The sequence below is a fragment of the Mauremys reevesii genome, linkage group 6 (genome assembly GCF_016161935.1).
Source record: "Mauremys reevesii isolate NIE-2019 linkage group 6, ASM1616193v1, whole genome shotgun sequence".
Classification (NCBI taxonomy): domain Eukaryota; kingdom Metazoa; phylum Chordata; order Testudines; family Geoemydidae; genus Mauremys; species Mauremys reevesii.
Window position 1 is genome coordinate 42,587,564 of NC_052628.1, and position 24,221 is coordinate 42,611,784.

Genomic DNA, 24,221 nt, shown 5'->3' on the forward strand with positions numbered 1-24,221 from the left:
TTGTCAGTGCATAATCCAAAAGCTAAACTACCCAAGGAAATTCAAGTAAAATGGCAGTCCAATGTTAATTCAGTTTGTTGCCTTAATGGAAGTGCTAGCTTTGGCTCTGTACAGAATTGTGATGTATGTGTACAATAAATACCTATAACATTCAAATGACAGGGCTGTGTGAAACTTTTCAAATGCTAAAATGATCTTTACATTCTTTAAGAGGTCTGGTAGAATCCAGGATTTTGGTTTGGGCCTGTTTCTTGGGCTATAGAAAGTTACATGTCTAAACCACCAAGAGCTTCTATGAGACTGTAAGACAGACAGACAGACAGACACACACACACACACACACACACACACACACACAAGTAACTACCACATTAGCTGAAAAATATATATGATAAAGTTCCCGGTAGATTTCAGCAATTCTCCATACCATGTCATTCAATGAAGGAGGATGAAGCCCTGGTTTTCTCAGATAGTGATTACTAGTAGCAACTTATAATTGTGGATGCATTGCTTGTATTTAGTCCTTTAGAAGATGCTTGCATGTGTGTGCATCAACAGGGAGCCTACACTTTCCACAGTTTACTGATTCATGTGGTTGCAAAGAAAGCAATTATTTCCAGAAATACTGTCTTTTTTTCCCCTTTCTGCAGTAATTAAAAAAAAATCACATACAGATCTAACATAAAATGGGGAACAACTCTGGTGCTCTGAGTGCTGTGAATTCACTGCTTAATGGGCTGGTGTCACACACACACAGAGAGCTAAGAGTTAAATTTCAGAAGACAATTAAGAAGTTCAGAGTCAACAAAGCACAGAGTCAATATTAGCACATACGCATGCACATCTCTGAACATTTTCAGAAGTGACTTCAACTTCTGCACCTACAGAATTGTGCACACACTCACATATGCACAAACTATATTTACGTGGGTCATTGGAGGGAACTATTCATTTGGATTGCCATCTGGCAGACAGTAGCATCACTCTAGAAAGTATGGTGAATGGGTGAGTGGGAGCCTGAGCCCCACTGCCTAAGGCCGAAGCCCAAAGGCTTGGGCCCTGAGTGTGGGGGGAGGACTCAGGTAACAGGCCCACCACTTGGGGCTGAAGCCCTTGGAATTCCCACCTCCTCCCCCGCCAAGAGCGGTGGGGCTCTGGCTTTGACCCCCTGCCTGGGACGGCGAGGCTCGAGTGGGCTCAAACTTCAGTCCCACCTCCTGGAGTCATGTTGTAATTTTTGTTGTCAGAAGTAGGTCAGGGTACAATGAAGTTTGAGAACCCCTGAAGTAAACTATTGGACAGTCAGAGAAGCTTAGTCTAAAGAAGGTGGAGGTTCTTCTTTTTCCTTTATGCCGCTTTTCCTGGTGAGGGTCATGGCAGCAGCAGGTTCCAGCTCCTCCTGGGGTATCCCCCAGTGTTCCCAGGCCAGCTGGGAGATATACTCTCTCCAGCATGTCCTGAGTCAGCCTTGGGTCCTCCCAGTAGTACGTGCTTAGTGAGTTCCAAAGGAAGCCTCCCGGGGGCATGCTTACCAAGTGCCCAAACCACCTCAGATGGCTCCTCTCAATCCAGAGGAGTAGCGGCTCTACTCCGAGGCTCTCTCAAATAGCAGAACTCCTCACCTTGTTTCAGAGAGTAAGCCTGGCCACTCTGCAGAGAAACCTCATTTCCACTGCTTGTACCCGTGATCTCATCCTTTTGGTCATTACCCAAAGTTCATGACCAAAGAAGGTTCAAAGTAAAAAACTGATCTTCTGAACCTTGCATGGAATACAGACCCCAGCCCCAGGAAGCTAAGGAGCAACAGGAGAAGTCATTGTGAGTGACTCATTTAGTCTTGTTTGTAATAAAATTTGTTCTACTTCTCAAGTGAGTGAGTGTGTCTGTATATTTATTACAGTTTCTTTACTGTACAGAGTGAAACACATTAGAAATGGGGTTGGAGAGCACTTTAAACACTGAATTATTTCATCTTTCTTGTGTTAGTACCTTATATCTCTCACTTAATAAGCCCCTAGGTCCATTACTTTGCCTTTTTCTAGCAGAGTTGACAGATCTTCCACCCCAGCTTGTCCCCTTCCTTGCCACCCACCCACACATGTAAATTTTTGCATGCTTTTTTTTGCTGATTATTACATTGCTTCAAAAATACTTAATTTTCCAGCCCAATCTCAGGAAAGAGCTATTTACTTCAAAAGGAGATCTCTGAACTGAGACATAAAAAGAGCAAAATTATCTGCTTCTACAAGTCCCTTGCATAATAACAGCGTCTCCTGACAAACAAAGGACAATTGTGACAAATACTAAATGCACAACATTTCGGACACAATTATAATGATCAAAAAGATTCAAATAGGATATGCTCCATATCAAAGTCCAAGAAATACTTCAGAAAGATCTAATTCTTATTACAGTTGCATATGAATTAGACAGCATCTGTTTATGCATGTATAATATTCTGATTCTTAGCAGGATTAACTCCACTACAGTATACATTAAATTGTGCAGTGAGACATAAATTAGTAGTGGGTAGCCTCTTACGTGCTAAAACTTACTCACATGAGCAAACCCATTGATTTCTGAGTAGCTACTCACATAAGTAAATTTACTCTTGGTGTGTTTGTGTTTCTCTGCTTTCAGTACATCTGTGTCTCTATCTTTTTTTCACCTTTTTGCTTGTTAATCCTTTTACAGTACACTGATAGTTACTGTGTTTATACAAATCTCATTTTGTCCAAAGTTTTTTATTAGCCAGTTACTGTCTTGGGTATATAAGAGCATGAAATGAGCTCAACGTTACAGTGTAATGCATGGAATCAGGTGCCGAATAAAATCCAAAGACCCTACTAGTGCATGTAATTTTTGTTATGAAACTTACAGATTTCATAACCATAGAATTTTTGTCATATTTGTAACCTTTTTTGCAGTTACAGTTCTTTCTGTTTTGGAATGAGCTAGGAGTTTAGGGGTTTTATTAGTGATGTCTTTAATGGTATAACAAAACTTTGCAATAGGCCAATCAGGTGCCAGACTAAAATTCTATTTCCATAAATTAGATAAGAAAGTATTGCTTTGTGTATCAAGTGCCCATGTACAGTTCTCCAAAACAGTATATAAAACTGTGTTTCTTATTTTGGATATTGCCAAATATAATGCAACTACTTTTGTTTTCTGGTTTCGTACCTGATTCTTCAAGTTGCTGAGTATCTCTGGCAAACACCCATAAATCCGACTGAAGTCACTTCAGCATCATGCAAGATCAGGCACCTGTTTTTGTAGTCAAGGTGAAATAAAATAATAAAGTGCATAATGGGGTGAGGATAACTTACGCAAACTTCAGAAACAGTTTTTAATTTGGCTCTCTGCAAAGGAACATATTTACTGCAATGCACATGCTCTGTCATGGAAAAATACCTTCCAACAGTACATGGTGTGTTTGAATCAGAACTAAAAAATATAAATAGCCCCCCAAAACAATCTTGCTTTATTTACTTTTATTTTTGCTATCTTTTGTGTCATGTAAATGAGCATACAATCAGTGATTTTAATGCTGTCACAAAATTATGTGAAATGGGTATCAGATGATTAAATACTAACTACTGTTTGCTGTATCAGATTAGTATCAAGCTAATACATTGAGCCCCTCTACATGTTATAATACACAAGTATAGTAATCCAGCGTGTCATGATTTAGTGTGGCGGATCTAACTTGATCTGTCTTTTGCCATCTTGTGGTGTTTTAATAAAACCAGGAAGCTATTTCTATTGCACAAGAGAGTTTGATGGACAGCCTAGTGCCCATGTTCATTCCTGTAATGCAGGAGAGCTGGATTTGATTATTAGTCTCATTCTCTTACTGTTGAACATGAACCAAAAAGGCTCCCATCATCTGCTTGCAGATTGAGTGTAAGGCTCTCACCTTGTTGTTCATAGGTATTGCTGATCATAGGTAGAATATGAACATCCACTGTTCTAATCCCTTACATATAAATAGTAAAAGTGAAGTTTTGGGAGAAAAGGAGGCCATGAGTGTTGCCACCTGTTTGTAGCCTGTCATTTTTTCCTGCAAGTGCTTGTGTAGCTCTTTCTAACACTGCGTTCATGACCGCAGTCTCCACTGCTATCTTTGAATGTCCATTTATTGTTATTGTTTATTTTATTAACCAAAAGAGCTTACAGAGTAAAATTTTTAAAAGCATCTACGCAACTTATGCTTAAAGTGCCATTTTGAAAGGTGGCTTAGTAATTTTAGAGCCTAAGACCTTCTTGACTTGCCAAGATAGGAATGTAAAAGTGGAGGAACAACAAATCTTGTTCCTGAATTCAGAAAAAACATTTGTAACGTATTATCTTATCACTTTGAGGACAAACTCTTTGTCTGTGAATGTTACCTACATCCCAAACTGCCTAAACCATTAATGAAAAATTGACCCCCCAGTTGAAAGATGCAACAGAGAGATGAAGGTTAGGAGAAGGAGGACAATAAACAAGTGGTCAAGGTGACCAGCTAACGTATCTTGCTAGTACAACTCTTGATAACACAACTGTGTTTCTTTTTTAGTCTTCATATTAAGTATCCACTGTGTAAAACAATTCCTCATGAACTCTTGGTGTTCTCTTAGCTTCACTTCATTTCCTCTTGTCAGATATATCTGGTGATAGCAGAACCTCCAGACCTTTTCCCATCCCCGCTTATAACTCTGCATTATTCTTGTTGCATTCTCCTGTATCTTTTTCATTTCTATAATATCCGGTCTGCAGTGTGGTGCCTCCAACTGTGCACAGTTTTCGATGTATGATCTCCTATTTTGGGTTGTCTTCTGGGACACTTCTTGCTCAAAATATGGTATATTAGGCGAATGGAGGAGATAGTGAAGTGATTTGGGTTGTGGTGATGTCAGTCTGTGAATTATATACAGTTCTATGTCTAAAAGTATGCAGTTCTGTCTGTCCTTCTCGCCCAGAGGATGCAATGTGTGTGGCTTTCTCAGTGACCAGCAAAGATACTGAATTGAATAAATGTTCATTCGGACATATTGAAAAGAAGAACAAGGTGTTGCTGGTTGATGGAAGGAAGCAACTTCATGGCAGGTGTTGGTCTCTGCCCACCCTTTGCCAATAAAATTTTCAAAGTAGGGCGTGCTCTTATATCCCAAGTTGTTCTGAATACCACAGGTGGCATTTATCTTGACTGTGACTGTTTTTCTTGGATGAACACTCAGCCTCTCTCATCTAGGTCTTTGACACCTGCAGATTGAAATACTCCTGTTTGCGCTACATGAGGCTGCATTTGAACATATACAAGCTATACTGGCTGCAGAATATAGTGGATGATATGGGTCTAACTGTAGGGATCATGTTACATCTGTGCACCATAGATTGCATTAGCTTCCTATTTGCTGGTGGGTACAGTTCAAGTGTTGATTATGGCTTTGTAAAATATGTGTTTTGAGTTCCTGCTATCTGAGAGACTGCCCCTCTTTCTCCTGGTTGTTCATTACTGCAGAGGAGAACAGCTGATGTGTTTGAACAAACAGTTTCTAGATTTGAGCGTCTGAGGTTGGTGCAGGGCAGGAAAAATTCACTCAAATTTGTTTTCCCTATTGATTCAAGGGACTTCACATCTGTTAGTCAAATAGAGACCTATATGAACTATAGTGTCTGTACATGATTGCATGAGGCAAAAGCGAACTAAATTTCATTTGTTTGTCCATTTTAAATTGGAAGCTAATGACCAAATTTTCATAATTGCGGTAATAAACCTTCCAATTTGTTCATGCAGACTGGACAGCTGTGTATGCCAATAGGGAATTAGGATGCAGTTACCTGTGTGTTGTGTGCAAAAATGTGTCTGTCTTTATGTAATTTCTTTGAGGTTTGTTTTTTATTTAATGTTGTAAAGTATTTGAATACGTAGCTGCTTTATCTACAACATTTTATATGCTTTTAGATATTTAATTACTTCCTTTTATATCTGATGATCAAGTGAAGGGTTCATAGCTGATGGGGTGTAGGCTCCCTGCGCATTACTGCTGACACCTCAACAGTCTGATCCAGAGCCCACTGAAGTCCATAGAAAGACTTCCATGGACTTCAGTGGGTTTTGGATCAAGCCATAAATCCTGAGCTGCATTATTCCTACTGTTCCAGATTTAAGCATTAGTCAGAAGAAAATGGATCTGCCAAACATTCCAGAAGTAAAAACATAGGAATGGCCATACTGGGTCTTCTGACAATGGCCAATGCCAGGTGTCCCAGAGAGAATGAACAGGTTAGGAAATCATCAAATGATCCATCCCCTGTTGCCCATTCCCAGCTTCTGGCAAAAGTATGGTGGATGTGGTGACTAGGCGGGGTGATTTGTAGAGGTAAACGGCCACCTTTACCCCCTAAACTGTTTTTCTATTTAATTTTTGTCAAGCTAGTATTAATTCCATAATATTTAAGATGTTCTGTCCTCCTTCCCCACCCACCACTTCTGATATTGTAGTGCAAAAAACAGACTCTGGTGGATTCACGGTAGTCTGCAGAGCCTGTGATTGGAAAAGTATTACCTCTGATTTTGCACCATTGGGGAGCAACTCTTTCATTCAATAATGCCATATGAGTAGGTGTTTCAAACACTGAGAAGACAGTAAAATGATTTAAATGAGAACAGCAGCTGTGATGTGCAAAACCCTGGCTCTATTTTAATGGAAGCAACAGGAGAATGATCCTGTTACCACTTCTATGAGAACCTGTGAAGCTGCTGAATACAATCGAGATTTCTTGGGAAATTACAATGGTGTGATAACTCTAATGCCCACTAATGGAAATACAGTAACTCCTCACTTAAAGGTGTCTGGGTTAACATTGATTCATTGTTACGTTGCTGATCAATTAGAGAACATGCTCATTTAAAGTTGTGCAACGCTCCCTTATAATGTCGTTCGGCAGCCACCTGCTTTGTCCACTGCTTGCGGAAAGAGCAGCCTGTTGCAGCTAGCTGGTGGGGGCTTGGAACCAGGGTGGACCAGCAGCCCCCCTATCAGTTCCCTGTGTGGCAGCAGCCCACCAGCCTATCAATTGCCGGCTGTTCAGCTGTCCCTCCCCCCACTGCCGTGTGCTGCTCCTGCCCTCTGCCTTGGAGCTGCTCCCCGGAGCCTCCTGCTTGCTGTGCAGTGGGGCTGTCAGGGTGTCCCCCTCCCCCCTGCTCCTGCGCCCCACTTACCACATCTTCCATAGAGCGAGGGAACACACGACAGGGCTCAGGATGGAGGGAGCTTCCTGGAAGCAGCTGCCCTCTCAGCTTGCTGATATACCAGTACTTAAAAAGCAATGTACTTAGAGTGCGGTCGGCATACTTAAAGGAGCAATGTGCATCTCTCTCTCACACACACACAGTGTGTGTCTGTCTCTGTCTGCCATGCTGTCTCCCCTCTCTCCATTTGTGCTGCCTTGTAGAGTGTGAGGCTACATTAACAACAATGAGTTAACCTTTGAGGGCTCAGCCAATTGCTAATTCCTCATTTAGCAGTAAGGCATTCCCTGGGAAATATCCCACCCTCTGACTTCACCACCTCAACCAAGCTTCACAATCATCATCGCTATGTACCAGTATTAAATTGTTTGTTTAAAATGTATACTGTGTGTGTGTGTGTGTGTGTGTGTGTAATATATAATTATAGTGTCTTTTGTCTGGTGAAAAAAATTTCCCTGGAACCTAGCCCGCCCCCCCTTCCCCCTTACATTAATTCTTATGGGGAAATTGGATTAGCTTAACATTGTTTCGATTAAAGTCACATTTTTCAGGAACATAACTACAACGTTACGCGAAGAGTTGCTGTACTAGTAAATACTCCCACTCCCTTCTGGTCTCATACCTAAGTGTTTTTTGGTTTGCCGGTCTCTGACTTTTGTCTTAATGGATCTCCTCTGTGGTTTTTCTGAACTACTTATTATCTCCTGATCAGAAAGAGCATGAAGGTTATGTAAATCACTTTTCAATGACAACTTTTTCTTTTGGAAAAAATCCCAGTGACTCTGTAAACGGTGTGGTTTTATTTAAAGGTCCCTTTCAAGTATTAAATAAGAGACTGCTCTGAGATTTAGCAACTCATTCATCCCTCTCAGCAAAAATATTGGTACAAAATTATTTTTTTAAATGTGAATCATTGATAATGGTTTGGATCAGATTCTCAGCATAATATAAAGAAGTTATAATTACAAGGTGAATTTATCTTTTCTAGACTTGGTAATTGTCAGGCGATGTCCGACCTTTTGAAAGCCTGTCTTTCCATTAACTCAGGTAAACTGGCTGTTAAAAACACGGAAGAAGAGAGATCACTGTTAAAACAAAATTGTAACTTTAAGTAGTTTTGATTTTTGTTTTCACACGTATTAGCCCATGTCAACTAAAGATAAAGGACTTGAATGTGTTTTGCCCTGAATGGTAGGTGATAAGATTCCTTTATACCCTTGCACAAGGACTGAGCATAGTCTGGTCCCTTGTGCTCCCTGAGCATGTGGATTCCGTGAGACCCAAGTTTTATCTCACTCTCTATTGGCTAAGGATCTGAATCTGTGTTGGGGGACTGTACAGTGCATCCTAGCCAAAGGTGGTGGAGGTCCACACACCCTGGACCCTGCGATCTCTCACTAGGGCTCCTTGTCTTCCTCAAAGCAGGGCTGACCCTAAATAGCTCTATAGTAATGCTTTGTTGATCTGTTTGCCCATTCAAGGAGAGCTGTGGCATGCAGACCTCTTATCTCTCCTTTCTATCATTAGTCCACTGTAAGTGGTTTATACTGTACTGGGGAAAGATTTTGATCCCCCGTTTGGATCTTGTTATGAATTACTTGGAAATAGGTGGAAGATATTGAAAAAAGAGTAAACGGGGGAGGGAGGGTCATATAATCAGAAAATTTCAATGAGCTGATGTAATTTTCTCTATTAATCCAGGAGTCTTAATATGTAGAGATGACCAGTAGTTACTAAGGGAATCCCCGAGAATGGTGCACGTGGCAGGCTATCCTGAGGGAGGGAAGGGGAGGAGAGAGCGAGAGAGAGAGATGGAGGGAAAAGAGAAGATGATAATAGCATCTCCAGCACTTGCTGGAATTCATTGAATGCACTTTATATAACTGGCCTCTAGAACAATTGCATCTGTCTAGTATGTGTCTTAGATGTGTTTCTAGTTTTTATTGGAAAGAGTGACAGTCAGTTTGGAATCCCCTCTCATCCTGGATTTCAGTGGTTTTTCATAATATACACTCTTCAGCTTTTTAAACTATGACAAGACCTATCTGAGGTTATGCTAGAACAGAAACAGATCTAAAATAATTCCTTTATTCTCTCTTCCATCAGCTGGTTTGTGATTAATCTTACAGTCTTTTATTATTATATTTTCCCCTGTCCTATAGTTGTCTGCAGTCATATTGTATGAGAATATTCTATTACTACAAACAGAAATGTAACTGTGGAAAATGATGTGCCCCTTTTCTCTGAATAAATCCAGTGCACTTTCCAAAGGTTGGTGTTACCATCCCCACTTCATAGATAAAGAAATGGAGGTGTAAGCTTAGTCTGCTTCTGCTTTCCACATTGGACACCAGTTGTATCTAGCTCATTACAAATACAGAAGTTTGTTGTTCGAACACAGTGTCCTGCAGAGACATGGCTCATCCAACAGCCATTTTGGATTAACTCCTTGGACAGGGCTCCCTTTCCAAACTAAGTATTAAATTAACATTATTTCCTCCTACTCCAAAACTATTCTCAAAACTCCCAGATTTATTCCTTACACACTGGAATATGAGCCCACACTGCATAGGAATACAGTGTGCCTCAAGCAATGTTTTTTTGGACCCTCTAACTTATGTGGTTGGGATTTCACAAAATGCCATGTTAGAGAAAACTGTAGTCTTTGATCTCTTGCCATTTAAAAAAACCTCTCCTCTCAGCATGGTTCATTCTCATCATCTTAATCACAGACTGAAGGATAATATTTTAGGTTAGTTTTCCTTTTCTTTCATAGATGTACTGGCTATTTATATCTTAGCTCTTTAAGATTCTACCAATTACTTGAGCTAGCCTTATGTTTTCGGGGGAGAAAAGGGGCGTGGGGAATAATGAGTCATGTACATTCACTACGTCTCTTGTAAGTGTCCTGTATACACACTGGTATGTGAGAGACTGTATACATATTACATTTTTTAAAAATGAAAACTTTCACTTTTATCTGCTGGCTAATCTTTTTATGACTGAAGATTAGAGAACAAAGTTCAAATTAATATTCTCTATAATTATTTTTATCACACTTCAATGAATCTCTGTTTACAACTTTATATATCGGACTGGAATATAAATCAAGGAATTTGAACTTTTGGTTCAAAAGAGTTAAAGTTCAGATTCTCTCTCTTTTCTGTCCTGTAAATCCACTCAGAATGGGCATTGACTATTCTGAATTTTTTTATATAAATTATTGTCACAGCATATTTGTCTGAGATGTTTTGTTTGCCAATTGAAAGTCTAAATTGAATCAGTTTGAAACAAGTCATAAAGAATATAAACAATAAATGAGGAGAGATTTGAAATTTCCAGCCTAGATAATAAATACCATGTGTAGTGCTTTTCTTCACCATTTTCTGGTTCAATTTGTGCCTGACATACTTTTTCTTACACTCCAATTTCACGGTGAAAAGGTCCACAGAAGGGAAATGAAGACTTTTTTACAGGCACGATGAGACAGAGAGAAAAAGAGGTGACACAAACTAGAATTATTGAGCCTGGAAAGAAGCATTAGAGAGGACTTGACTGAGGTATTTAAAGATATAAAAGGTAGTCCCTTTATAACTGGATCAGATCCCTCATCTCTGTACATCCACTAAATAATATCAGAAGAACGAAGAGGTCACTCAGTTATTTTAAATGGTCAGTAATTTAGAATAATTAAAGGAAATTATACTTTATGGAGCATATATGATGTGTGTGGAATTTCTGGAGATCAGAAGCGATACTACCATGAAAAGATACTAAGAGTTGGATAAGTCTGATCAATAACTATAACTGTACATGCTAAAAGAACACAAATCACACATCATGTATATGCTGATCACTATGGGTGTCAGGAAGGAATCACTCTCCCTATTCCCCATCTCGATAAAGCACTGCACACTTGGTTAGATGTACTGGGTTACCCAAAGTGCTGTAAATGTACAGAAGTACATAGAAAGACAAGTTCTCTGTCTGGAAGAGCAACCAATCTAACCTGAACAAGGCTATGGGACAGTGCATGGGATTTGAAATGGGGCTTCGAAGGAGAAAGGGGATGGAGCTTGACACCAAGTGGGATATAGGAACGTTTTTTTCCAAGCATAGGGGATGGCATGAAAGATGATGCAAAATCAAGTGAAAGAAGGTTACAGAGTGAGCAAGTAGGAGAGACGGTAAGAAGGTAAAGTAAGGAGGTTTTGGAGTATTTTCACTGTCCTTTGAAGCATCAGATATTAGTCATTTCTAGAAGCAGGATGCTTGACTGGATATACCCAAGTGCTTCTTCTGTCTGGCAAATCCTATGTTCTTATAATGACAAATATTAATTATTAGTTGATAATCCTGGTTTTTAATGTAAAATTGTACAAATATAATTAAAATATAATCTAGGGGTCAGTTACATATGTATTCATCTATAGTAACTCCAGTGTCTTTAATGGAGGTACTTTAGATTTATATTGCTGTAAATAAAAATCAAGCCTTGAATGAATACCTGATTTGTTTCTTAGATTACACCGATATAGTTTATCTGTGTGGATAGCCATTGCCAATGTTCATGTGTTGATTTACTCCATCCTTCTCTTACCCTTAACTTTTAAAGTTATTTTTGTTAGCAATGCTACCACATGCTTTGTGTGAGTTTTGGCTCTGATCTCTTTGGAGAAACTACTTGTGCAGGAAATGGGACTGTCTTTTGAGATTTATTTTAAAATTATGATGCTGTATATGTAATTTTTAAAGATACAGTAAAACCAAAATATTAATATTGAGATATTCAGTATTCTTATCTTCTGTGCAAGGATTTACATTGCAATTTCCCCACAAGTTAAGACCAATATACCCAAAAGTCTTTTAGCAAATTCACTTGTGCACATACAAATGTAGATAAACTATTTTTTTGGTTCGTCCAAAATTGACTGGTTGGCTCACATGTATTTTATAGGATTGTATAATAGCAAGTTGAATTATGATGTTCCAATCAATTACACTTATAAGCTTTTGTAAAAAGAAACACCTGTTCTGGTCATCATTCAGGCTTTTGTTTACATAATTTACTCAATTGTGCTTTTTTTGGACTTCTTAACTCGTGTGTGTATTTTGAAATGGTAAAGTAAAATATGAATCATGTTAGTAATTCAACACCTAAATTTTAAAGTGACTAGCATTTTTGGATGCCTGGATTTTTTTATGTACAAGTTGACACTTCTTAAAGGGGCCTAATTTTCAGAAGTGCTGAGCACCTGCCCTCTGAAAATCAGGCTCCTTTAAGATCCAGATTAGGCACCCAAAATCATTAGTTACTTTTGAAACTTTAGGCCCAACTATGTGCATTTAATACAGAGACTAAGCACAGTAGTAGAAAAAAGATCTAGGGTAAAATTTTCAAAAGTGCATAAGTGGTTTAGAAATCTGTGTCCCATTTACAGAACTGACATAGGCACTTGGGAACCTAAATCCCACTGAGCTCCTTAAGTTCCTAAGTCCATTTTGAAAATAGGATTTAGGCTCCTAAGTCAGTTCGACTAGGGATAAAATTTTCAAAAGTGCCTATCTTTCCTATATAGATAAGCTATTTAAATGCTTTATTTGGTTACCCATCAAATATCTACACCAAATATGTTATGACATATGATACCAATATATTTGATGTAGCATTAAATATTAAAACAGCAACTTTTGAATGAAACTTCACTTGTTTCTTATAACAGTGAACATGCTATAGTATCATAAATGAGAGGAAATAGTGCTGCTGGAGAATGCTCAGTTGGTGAGCTGTAGAGAAAGAGAGGCTCCTATTTGCAGTTAAGATAATTGATGGTAGAGGGAGCATTTTGTATGGAAAAGGTGAGCTGTAGTATTTCACTCTCTCGAGACTGAATTATTGTAATTCCTACAACCTAGATTTTGCAGGCAAAGCCCATCACACTTTAGTCCATCTTGAATACAAACAGTCCTCCACCACTTGAACATGACTCACAATGATGATACAAGAGTAGATAGCGAAGCTTGGCAAAATTTCATTTTTTAATGTTTCTTCTTAAGTGTGATTCTTTTTATTTTTACCAATTTTTAGATTTTCACCGTTGCGGTAAATTGAGAGGTCAGGCAATAATTGTTTCATGCCAGTAGATGTTGAGATTCAAAATGTTACAGCTTTATAACAGTCAAAACTCAAATGTCAAAATATGCAAAGTAAATAGCCTGACCTCAAACTCTGTGTTTTCAAGCTGCATTTTTCTTACTTTGCCTGTCTAAATTTCTGTTATTATTGATGGAAATATTTTTGTCTGTTTGTTTGTGTGGTGAAGTCAACATTTGCCAATAAAAAGCTAATCCAAAACTGTGCACCAGTTCCTGGCTCCTTGTTTACTTCTTATTCAATTCAATTCAAAGTCTTAGTCCTAATCTTTAAGATTGGGTTTAGGCTACCTGATGGTTGAACTCACTGACCACGCTGCAACCAGAAATGCCTCTGTTGAAAGACTTGGGAGCTGGAGGCAGGACATTTTCAATGCTGGTCCAATCCTAGTCTATGGAATACTGTATCAGAAGACATCAGAATAAGGTCTAATTGGACTATTTTCAAACCTCAGTGCAAAACTTTTTTGAGCAGAAGCTCACCTGTAATAACAGAAGTTGAAGAATTATGTTGGAGGGGGCAGAGAATATAGTGGAGTGGGAGAGAAGGAGAAAGAAAGACTAATACAGGGAGAAAGATCCAAGTGTAAGGGGACAAACTATAGGATGGCAAGGGTAGCGTCTATATCAGATAATATTTATGCTTATCTTAATATTGCATCTGGTGCTTAGATACTGTAGTGCTTAGCGTCTGATAAATACACCACAGACAGATCTGTCACATAGCAAATGCTGTTCTTGTATGAATACAGTTCTCTCTGTAGCTGCTACTGAAGAGAGTTGACCTGTACTATTTGTGAAACAACATACTGATTGAGCAACAGACAATAAAGTTCTTGGCACAAGATAAGAGTCTTACAGTAGGTAGATTATGACTGACAATTCTCTGTGTGTATAAATTATTCAAAATATTTCAAACAAGTTGTATACAAGTTCATACTTTGTAGATGTGTTCCCTAAAAGAGCCAAAAAGTTGCACTATTTGAAAGCTCATTTGGACTTGAGTAGCAAAACAAAATTACTAATAAAATCCTGAACTAAACTAAAATATTTTTGTGTTCTTTAGAAATACACTTATCATAACTTGCAGTGGAAAATAATATATCATTTAATCAGGGGTGAAAGTAACTTAAAGGACTTACCAGTATGCAGGGCTAGGGTCCTGAGCAGGGGACGGGGCCTCAGTTGGAAGGGGGTGAGGCCTCAACCGGAAGAGGCGGGGACTTTAAATCCCCAGGCCCTTTAAATCGAGATTTAAAGGGCCAGGGCTCTGGCTGCGGTATCTGGGAGCCACGGGCCCTTTAAATCACTGCCGGAGCCCCAGGGCTCCCAGCTGAATCTGCTACCCCGGGACTCTGGTGGCAATTTAAAGGGCCAGAGCTCCGGCCACTGCCAGGAGCCCCGGGCTCTTTAAATCACCACCAGAGCCCCAGGACTCCTGGCTGCTGCCGTGACCCCGGAGCTCCATCAGCGGGGCTCTGGCACTGATTTAAAGGGCCCGGGGCACCGGCTGTTGCTGCTGCCCAGAGCCCAGGGCCCTTTTAAATTGCCGGCCTAGGGAAGCTGCCCCCTGCCGGTACGGTCAGCTGTGTACTAGCTCTTGCCGGTACGCCATACCGTACCGTACCAGCTTACTTTCACCTCTGCATTTAATGGAACTTTGTGTTTGAGCAAAAATTTTATTTTACAAAAGGTATATGTGCTCCTAATTGATTTTGTACCTATATTTATATACAGTAACTTATGTTGTAGTTATGTTCCTGAAAAATGCGACTTTAAGAGAAACTATGTTAAGCGAATCCAATTTCCCCATAAGAATTAATGTAAATAGGGGGGCTTAGGTTCCAGGGAAACTTTTTTTTGCCAGACAAAAGGCATTATATACATTTTAAACAATTTTAAACAAGCAGTTTAATACAGGTATTAAACAGGCTGGCAGCCCCCCCATCAGCTCCTCTATTCTCCAGCTCCCCCTGCACCTCCCACCCGCCCGCGGACCCCGCGGATCAGCGCCTTCCCCCTGTTCCCCCCACCTCCTGCCCATGGAAATCAGTTGTCTTGCGGCGTTCAGAAGGCTGGGGGGAGAAGCAAGGATGTGGCGCACAGCCTCCCGACTCCCTCTCCTGCCCATGGCAATCAGCTGGTTTGCGGCGTTCAGGAGGAAGGAGAGGGAGGGGGAGCCTCTGCGCTGCGTCCTCACTCCTCCCCGCTCCCCACAGCCTCCTGAACACTGAAAACCATCTGATTGTCATGGACAGGAGGCAGGGGGAGTTGGGGGAAGATGCTGAATCGCGGGGTCCGCCGGTGGGTGGGAGGCGCTGGGGTGCAGGGGGTAGGGGAGCTAATGGGGGGCTGCCAGCCATGGACAAAGCAGGCGGCCAAACAGCGTTCTAGCAGAGCATTGCACAACTTTAAACAAGCATGTTCTGTAATGGAACATAGGATCAAACAACGTTAAGTGAGAAGATGTTAAGTTCGGAGTTTCTGTATCGGTAGATCTATTGATAGATATAAAATCAATTAAGAGTGCATATATCATTTTTTAAAGAAAATGTATTTTATATTGCTTCGTGATTTGCGGGATTTGTTCTCTGCTTAATCTCCAGTATTACTCTCAGCATCCAGTCTGCCATAACAGTTATACCAACTGTAACTCACACCCCGCTGATTCTGTTTTGAGCTGTAGATGCAGAAACCAATCACACGAGTCCCTGTGGCTCCCTAATTTTATAGTTTCCAACTCAAAGGTTATAATAAAACTACCTCCTGAAAGATGCCACAGCATCAAACTGGGTTATCTTGACATCTCTTTGTGTCATTGTTTCTGATCTTGTCATTGTAATGGTAGATGGTGGAAAACAAACACAGGCTGATACATAGCATCAAGCTTTTAAAATTTGGGTTCTCAGATGCAAAAATGCACATGAACAGGCCATTGCATATGCAAATACTGTATTTGCATTCAAACTGATATTTGCATGTGCAGCTACCTGTGTGTACATATAAATATGTTGTTTGCACAAATAATTTACGTGGGCATGCACAGCTTTTCTGGGTATAGTTGAAGATCTAAGAATTGAAATGTTAGACAATTATGTTAGAACAGGTATATAAATAACTATCATGAACGTTAGAAATGGTAATCTTAACTCTGAACCCTTTTTTTTTTTAGTTTCTGTTCTATATTGTAGCGTAGCCACTTGTACTCGTATGGAATAAGTGTCTTGCAGAATAGGTGTTTGTATTCCAATATTGCATTATATTGGTTTGTTTCCTAACAAAATTCTTTAAAAAATCTTTAACTACAAAATATACCTAAATCTATCTTATTGTTCCATTAAGGTCCTGGTATTGACAACAGGACATCTTCACCACAGAATAATTCTTTTCCATGGGATGATTCAATCTTTAATATATCCATACATGCTGCAATTCGACATGGAAAGTGGAAACTACTAACTGGGTATCCAGGTAATGAAATGATTATTTTTTCCCTAGAGGTTTACCTCCACGGCCAGTTCATGCCATTTCATACGTAATAAACTTTGCATTTCCATAATTTACTTTCTTTCTCAACTTTCATGATTTACTATGTAATGTAAAAACCTGGAGGGCAGAGCCTCATCTAAAAGTAGGCAAATATTTACAATATATTCATTGAAGTCATGGTTTTTGAATCTGTGTTTATGTGCTTACATTGCAGTGGGAAAACCAGATTCCTGGAGGCAACTCCAGTTTAATTTCTTTGAAATTAAACAAGTCTCATTAAACACCGAATTCCAAGTATGAGGCTACTCTGTCCCTGTGTGTTTGAGATCTAATCTCTTATCTGCTACTATTTCGTAGGCTGCAGCCACTGGTTCCCACCACCACCTTTGTTCAGTGAGTCAAAGATTCTATCATCTGACCCACCAACAAAAAGACTTTGGCTTTTTGATGTTGTTAAAGATGCTGAGGAGAGAAACGACTTGTCTGAAAAATATCCTGGTGTTGTGAAAAAACTGCTCTCTCGGCTGCAGTACTACTATAAACACTCTGTGCCTGTGTTCTACCCTGACGAAGACCCCCGTTGTGACCCAGCAGCAACTGGAGCCTGGGGGCCTTGGATGTAGAATACTACATTTGCAGCCTGAAAAATACAACTGTGGTGGAAATTGCGGACTGAGGGTCCTAGTCACATATTTTGACCTCATTTCTTTTACCCTTTTAACTGTGATTTCATCCCTTGGGTTATTCAATTCTGCTGCTTCTTAGGCAGTATTGAGGATCTAATTTCACCCCGATTGTACTAGAAACACTGTTAAAATCATAAATCTGTCATTTTGATGTTCTTTGTCAGTGATATGTCTCTAAAATGGAGGGTTAAAGCTGCTAGCCAGCTGGGAAATATTACTTCACTTGGAAAGTTCTAATGAGTCACAGAGGCAAGGCTATCCAGTTCTTTCATATTTAAAGTCACATGTTTGATTTCATGCTTTCCAGTGGCCAAATCTTATAGGAGGCTAACACACAGGTTTAAAAAAAAAATAGGAGAAAGAAGCCAGTTTCTGAGTTCAGCTGTCATTACATTTTCTCACCTTTGCCATACAAATCTGTCCAATAATGAGCAACAAAGAGTCCTGTGGCACCTTAAAGACTAACAGATGTATTGGAGCATAAGCTTTTGTGGGCGAATACCCACTTTGTCACACGTATTCACCCACGAAAGCTTATGCTCCAATACATCTGTTAGTCTTTAAGGTGCCACAGGACTCTTTGTTGCTTTTTACAGATCCAGACTAACACTGCTACCCCTCTGATACCTGTCCAGTAATGGATGGATTCAGAAATCTCTGAGTACGAGCCTCCTCCCACTGGGATACAAAAGATCTAGCTGTACACTTGTCCACTGTTGACATATGGTTAGAGCATTGGTTTGATTTTATGCCCACCTTGGCTGTGAGTACCAAATCTTTAGGGCTTTTGTGCCTTTGTTATCACAGCAGAGACTGCCTTCATCTAATAGTCAGCTTTCGGACATCCCTTCATTTTGCATTGCCTTTTCCAGTTCATTTCTTCTTTCTTGTGCTTCACAATGCAGTTTTGAATTCTTGTGCAGGAGATTCAAGCACTTTTCTTTGCCAGCTAAAGCACAATGTGGAGGTTGCAAGTGATGGTAGTACTGCTTCATCTATCTGGTGGCTATTGCATCTGCTTCACAAAGCTCCCATCTTCTGCTAATATCTCTGGAAAACCTTTTCTACTGCATATCCTTTCTCTAAGGGCATTGCCAGTTATCTGTTTTGTACTGCTGTAATGTTTCAAACTGTTTTTTTAGAGACCACTTTTAATTTTCCATTAGAGTTTTAATTTTTAGGGTCTACTTTTTTTGTTGAGATGAATGATGTTTCTTTAGTAGTGTGAGTATCTAAAAGAATTAAGAGAGGAGAGGAAAAGTATTGCTGTACCCCATATATTTCATTTTTTAGCTGTGTTGATCCCAAGATATTAGAGAGACAAGGTCGGTGAGGCAATAAATTTTACTGGACCAACTTCTGTTGGTGAGAGAGACAAGCTTTTGAGTTCTGTGTAAGCTCAAAAGCTTGTCTCTTCATAAACAGCAGTTGGCCCAATAAAAGACATTACCTCACCCACCTTGTTTCTCTAGTTTTTAGAGATATTATTTCCATTTGTTATAATTCATTAATTACACATCTGGGGAAAGAAATAAAATACTTATTAAAGGAAGCCTCTGATTGGCTAGCAAAGGTTCCACCTATTTGGCTCTTATTTCCACATTTCAGTCAGGGCTTATTGGTCAGTTTATCTTCTGGAGATCATAACACCTCGTTAACAGAACACAAGCAAAAGAATCTAAGGCAGAGGTCGGCAACCCACGGCACGCAAGCCGATTTTGAGTGGCACGTTGCTGCCTGCCGCAGTCCCGGCCCCCAGCCGCACTCAGCCCCCAACCCCCCCACCCACTGCTCTCCCCTGCGGGGGCAGGAGGCAGAAGCTTGGTCCTGCGGTAGCCAAGCTTCCTCCCTCCCCCGATTCTTCCCCCATCGTGCTGCTTTCCTGCCCCTCCCCCTCTCCTTCCCTGCGCCGATCAGCTGATGGCCCTTGCAAGGGGAAGAATGGCAGCGTGCTCGCTGCTCCATAGAGGAGGCAGAGAAGAGGTAGGGACGGGGCCTTGCAGAAGGGGGTGGAACAGGGCATATCCCTTCCAGCCTCCTGCTATGAGCTGCTCAGGGCAGGGGACTAGGAGTACCCCAGCCCTCTGCCCTGAACCCCCCCCCACACACACCCAGCCCTCTGCCCTGCATCCCCGCACACCCCAAGCCCTCTGCCCTGACCCTTGAATGCCCCCACACACCCAGCCTTCTGCCCTGCACCTCCCACACACACCCAGCCCTCTGCCCTGACCCCTGAACGCCCCTTCCCTCCCCAGGTCTGGGGTTCCGGCTGCCGGCCCCTTGCCAGCCGGTGTACCGGCTGCAGGCCCCGCTCAGCCCGCTGTCGGCCTAGGTGAACAGAACTCCAGACCAGCAGCGGGCTGAGCAGGCTGGCGGCGTAAGATCAGCATTTTAATTTAATTTTAAATGAATCTTCTTAAATATTTTGAAAACCTTGTTTACTTTACATACAACAATAGTTTAGTTATATAATATAGACTTATAGAAAGAGACCTTCTAAAAACGTTAAAATTTATTACTGGCACTCAAAACCTTAAATTAAAGTGAATAAATGAAGACTCGGCACACCACTTCTGAAAGGTTGCCGACCCCTGATCTAAGGTATTTTCACTATTATCACTTTTAAGGTTTTTTTTCAAAGATATCCTTAAGACTCGGACTACAAAAGAGTGTAAGACTAAAAACCCCACTACTTTCAGCTCTCAGACAACAGCCACTTTTGACGTGTACAGGTGTCATCCTGACAGCTTTTGAGCTGACTGCAGGGCTGCCATTCACACTCAAGTTACTATGAAAATAGATGATGAATTAATGGGGGAAAAAAACTAACTTGTTTGACCTTTCTTATCAGTTATGCTATCTAGCCCCTAGTTTAAAAGAATGTATAGCCTCAGTTGCAGAATTAAATATAATTGTTGCATGTTTGTTCTCCTTCCCTCCCTATCCCACAATCTACACCATTATATCATGCTGATATGACTCCACCTACCAGGAAAAAGGTAGTAAGCAACTGTCAGTCACTCAGCCTTCCGTAGATTGAGGCTTCGCCTATTGTCTTCACTGTTTCCCAGCTAAAATTTCTATTATATTTTAAAATCTTAAAATTCATCATTTATTCAGCTGTTGTTTCAGATAAAAATATCCTACACTATTTTTTCTTTAGGTTGATTCCTCTTAAAGCCTTCAAGTTGACCTGAATTTGGGGGGAGGGGGAGAAAGCTGGCTGTCATATTCAAGCTGGCAGCAGCAAAGGAAAAGAATTTTAAACTCTCCATTGAGCTGTTTCATTTCTTGAAGGGCAGACTTCTTTCTACATGTTGTGGTGTCTTGAGTAACAATCAAAAATACAAGCATCATGAGCCTTCAGAATAAAACTTCATTTCATCGCCTTCCAAGCCTTCCAATCCTTGCTTGATCCAACAAAACTCTATAAATGTTTCAAAATTGAAAGGCACTTTTTTGACACACTAAAATAATTATAACATTTTAGAAAAGCAATTGCACTTCAGGAAGTGTGGTTATGCTGGCTACCCACGATTATGCATTACTACTTACTTTAAAGGATACAAGATGAAGGCTGGGCAAAGCCCAGGACAAGGAAAAGAACTTGGGAGATCTGGATCCTATTCTTGAGTCTATGGTCACAGGCTCCTCTGGGAACAACCTGCTTAGAGTAGAAGAAATTCTGTGATTTTTTTTCACTGGATTCAGTGAAATTTTTCACTGGATTCAGTGAAATTGCAGATGAAATTTTTTACTGGATTCAGTACCTTAGATTTTGTTCTAAATGATAGCCAGACCTGAGGTAGCTGTAGTATATGACTCTATTCTCAAAACAATAAATATGGGCTTTTCTAGGAATTCTTTAAATAGGGCTGGAAAGAAGCCTTTTGTTTACTTCTCAAAATCTCATTGCAGAAAAAGCAAGGATTTTAGCCATCAAGATCTGCATAGATTTGGACATCCACCAGCAATCCTTGTTGACTCAATTAAGCCCCTGGGATTCTCGCTCCCTATCTTGCTACTTAGTAGTATAGCTCCATAGAGTCATGCTACCATGGATGCTCCCACTCATTACTCTCCTCAAAACTCTCCCACTCTGTCCATTATTGGGGGACCTACCAGCCTTTGAGGTTTATGAAGAGAATCCTGCTGCACCAGTGCAGCCCCATTCCACGCTTGTCTTTAAGAGTACCTGCAGGGTACTCTTCCCAGGGGGGAGCATTATCACTAAAGGAGAGGAAGTGATCTCAGGAAAGGAATCTGGGAGAGCTGCAGAGTAGGATATGTAGGTCATTTAGGCAGTCATGGCAGCCATGTTTTAGTCCTAGATACTGGCAAGGCCACATGGGAAATGGGCGTGCGTGTATATAAACAGCATCCTTCTCACAGACCAGAGAGACTCGGAAGGAGCTGGGCTCCTAAGGCAAAACAACAACAAAAAAGACCTAAATGAAAATGACACTACGTGGGACACAGATAAACTGTATAGGACTGTGTGGATATCTATCTTCAAATCAGATATAGTCTGTAATGGAAACGTACTGCCTTGTGAACTGAAAGAGTTTTACAGAAAGAAAAAGCAAGTGGCATCGTTTGGGAAGTGCTGATCAGTCCGTTTTTTTTTTCAAACAGTTTTCAAACTGACTGGACATATCAAAACTACCGCTCTATCAACTTATTGCAAACAGTTCACATGGAATGCTGCAAACATTCAATGGAATTTATAATAAGAGATACAGATTTGGATGTCATATGTTATATTTGGAGACATTGCTTATATAGTTTAAAGAGGAAATTGGGCCCCCAAAATACATTGCATCCCCTCTGTCTGGTGCTTCTAGGTGTACTCTTGCACTGCTACACAATGCATATCTGAGATCATGCAGACAGATTAGCACTGCTACAGAGCACAGCAAAAAAGATTTTGGCACAGGATAATCAAAACGATTCAGTTATCCAATCATAGACTAGTACAGTAACAGCGTCTGTGATAATTACATACTGTGGTGAGCTGAAGCCAAGAAGATGATGCATTGTTGTCATTGTGCTGGTCTTCCCTGCTGCCAGTGTTCTAAAAACTGAACATCTGCTGTAATCAACAAACCAACTCCCAATTGCTGGTCCCTTTCTTTTGGCTGAACTCAATGGCAACAAAAGCTGCTATATTTTGTCTTCAGAGCTATACTTAGAAGCAGGACAGTCAAAAAGAATCACTGGATTTGGTTCTAGGGAACACAGTGCTCATATGGCCCTGTCTTCAAATCCATAACAAGCTACTGCAGCAAAGCCACAGTTCTGTGCTGAGAAATTCTGGCATCCTGGACAGTGGTAAAAATACAGAATTGTGTTTTGGTCTAGTGCTTTTCATTCTCAAGATTTCGTGAAGTGCTGTGTAAAGCAATGAGTTAGCGTTCAGTGACTGTGCAAACAAACTAACCAAGTGTGGTAACTCACCTACAGTCTTGGGCATAGATCCTATTTTAATGAGAGAAGGAACTTTGGCTAGGAGATCAAAAATATCATGGGATTTTAATTTCTTCCTGGAATGCCACTTGAAAATGTACATTAGAGAACTGAGTTAATGTCTCATTGAAATGATAGTCCTTCAAAAAGTGAAGCATTCACTCCAACTACAATATGCACCTCTTACTACTGGGGGAATTCTGTGCCGAAAAATTAAAAATTCAGTGGACAATATTTTAAAATTATGCATATTTTGTCAAAATAACAATATAATTATGCCAGTTTCAATTATTTTGGTAATTTATTTCAAAATGCCTGCCAGCAAGTATGTCTCTAACAATACAGACAAAAAAAGATTCAGGAAATGTTTTTTGACAAATAGATTCCTTACTAGGCATATTACGACAGACATTTGAAAAATAATCCATTTAAGCTACAATACAGAAATGTATTTCCTGCACCCCTCAGAGGGAGTCAGGGTAACGGAGGAACTGAGGGAGAGGGAAATAATTGCTGGGAACATATAAGCCAGTTGAAAAGACACAACCTTTAGCTGAGTCAAATACTGAAGTTTATATAATGTCAAAGCAAATTTAATTAAAAACATCCCAATTGGATATTCTTTGAATGAGATTGGAGGAAACTGAATGGTAAGATATGGACAATTGTATTTTTTCTTTTATATGTGCAGTAGAAACAAGTGCCCCCTGAGGAACATTTACAGGATTGAATGGTTGGTTGAGAGATTGTGTCTCTTAGTGGCAACCAGGTGTACAGTGTCTCGGAAATTTCTCTGATATATAATTTATTGTTAAAGAAGAGATCTTTTCTATGTTTCCTCTGTCTAAAACACATGGGGCATTGATCTCTCACTGCACTTTTGATGCTGTTTATGGAGAATTTTTTAGAGTTTACATTTTCTTATGACAGGGAAGCTTTTCCTTCCAAATATTTATTATATTTATAATAATAATAAATAAAGCTACAATAAATTGCACCATTCCTCATATTGGAAGTGACTTAGTAGGGTCACTGTTTTTATTTAAAGAGCAACAGTGATTGAATACCCTGTTAGGAAGAAAGTATATTTAATAATCCACAAATATTCTTGAAGATGTGTCTTGAGGCATATAAAACAGAGATGAACCCAACCCAAAATCGAAACACCCCAACTCCAAGCCTACTTT

General features: G+C 40.1%; 1 protein-coding gene across 1 annotated transcript in view; it reads left to right on the plus strand.

Moving 5' to 3' along the window:
- Positions 1 to 17,719, plus strand: part of ARSB (arylsulfatase B) — a 96,410-nt gene extending 78,691 nt beyond the window's left edge. Inside the window, exons 7-8 of the mRNA XM_039544883.1 lie at positions 16,736 to 16,864; positions 17,240 to 17,719. Coding sequence (XP_039400817.1) covers positions 16,736 to 16,864; positions 17,240 to 17,505 — 395 coding nt within the window. The 3' untranslated portion in view covers positions 17,506 to 17,719. The remainder of the gene's footprint in view (positions 1 to 16,735; positions 16,865 to 17,239) is intronic.
- The last annotated feature ends 6,502 nt before the right edge of the window (positions 17,720 to 24,221 follow it).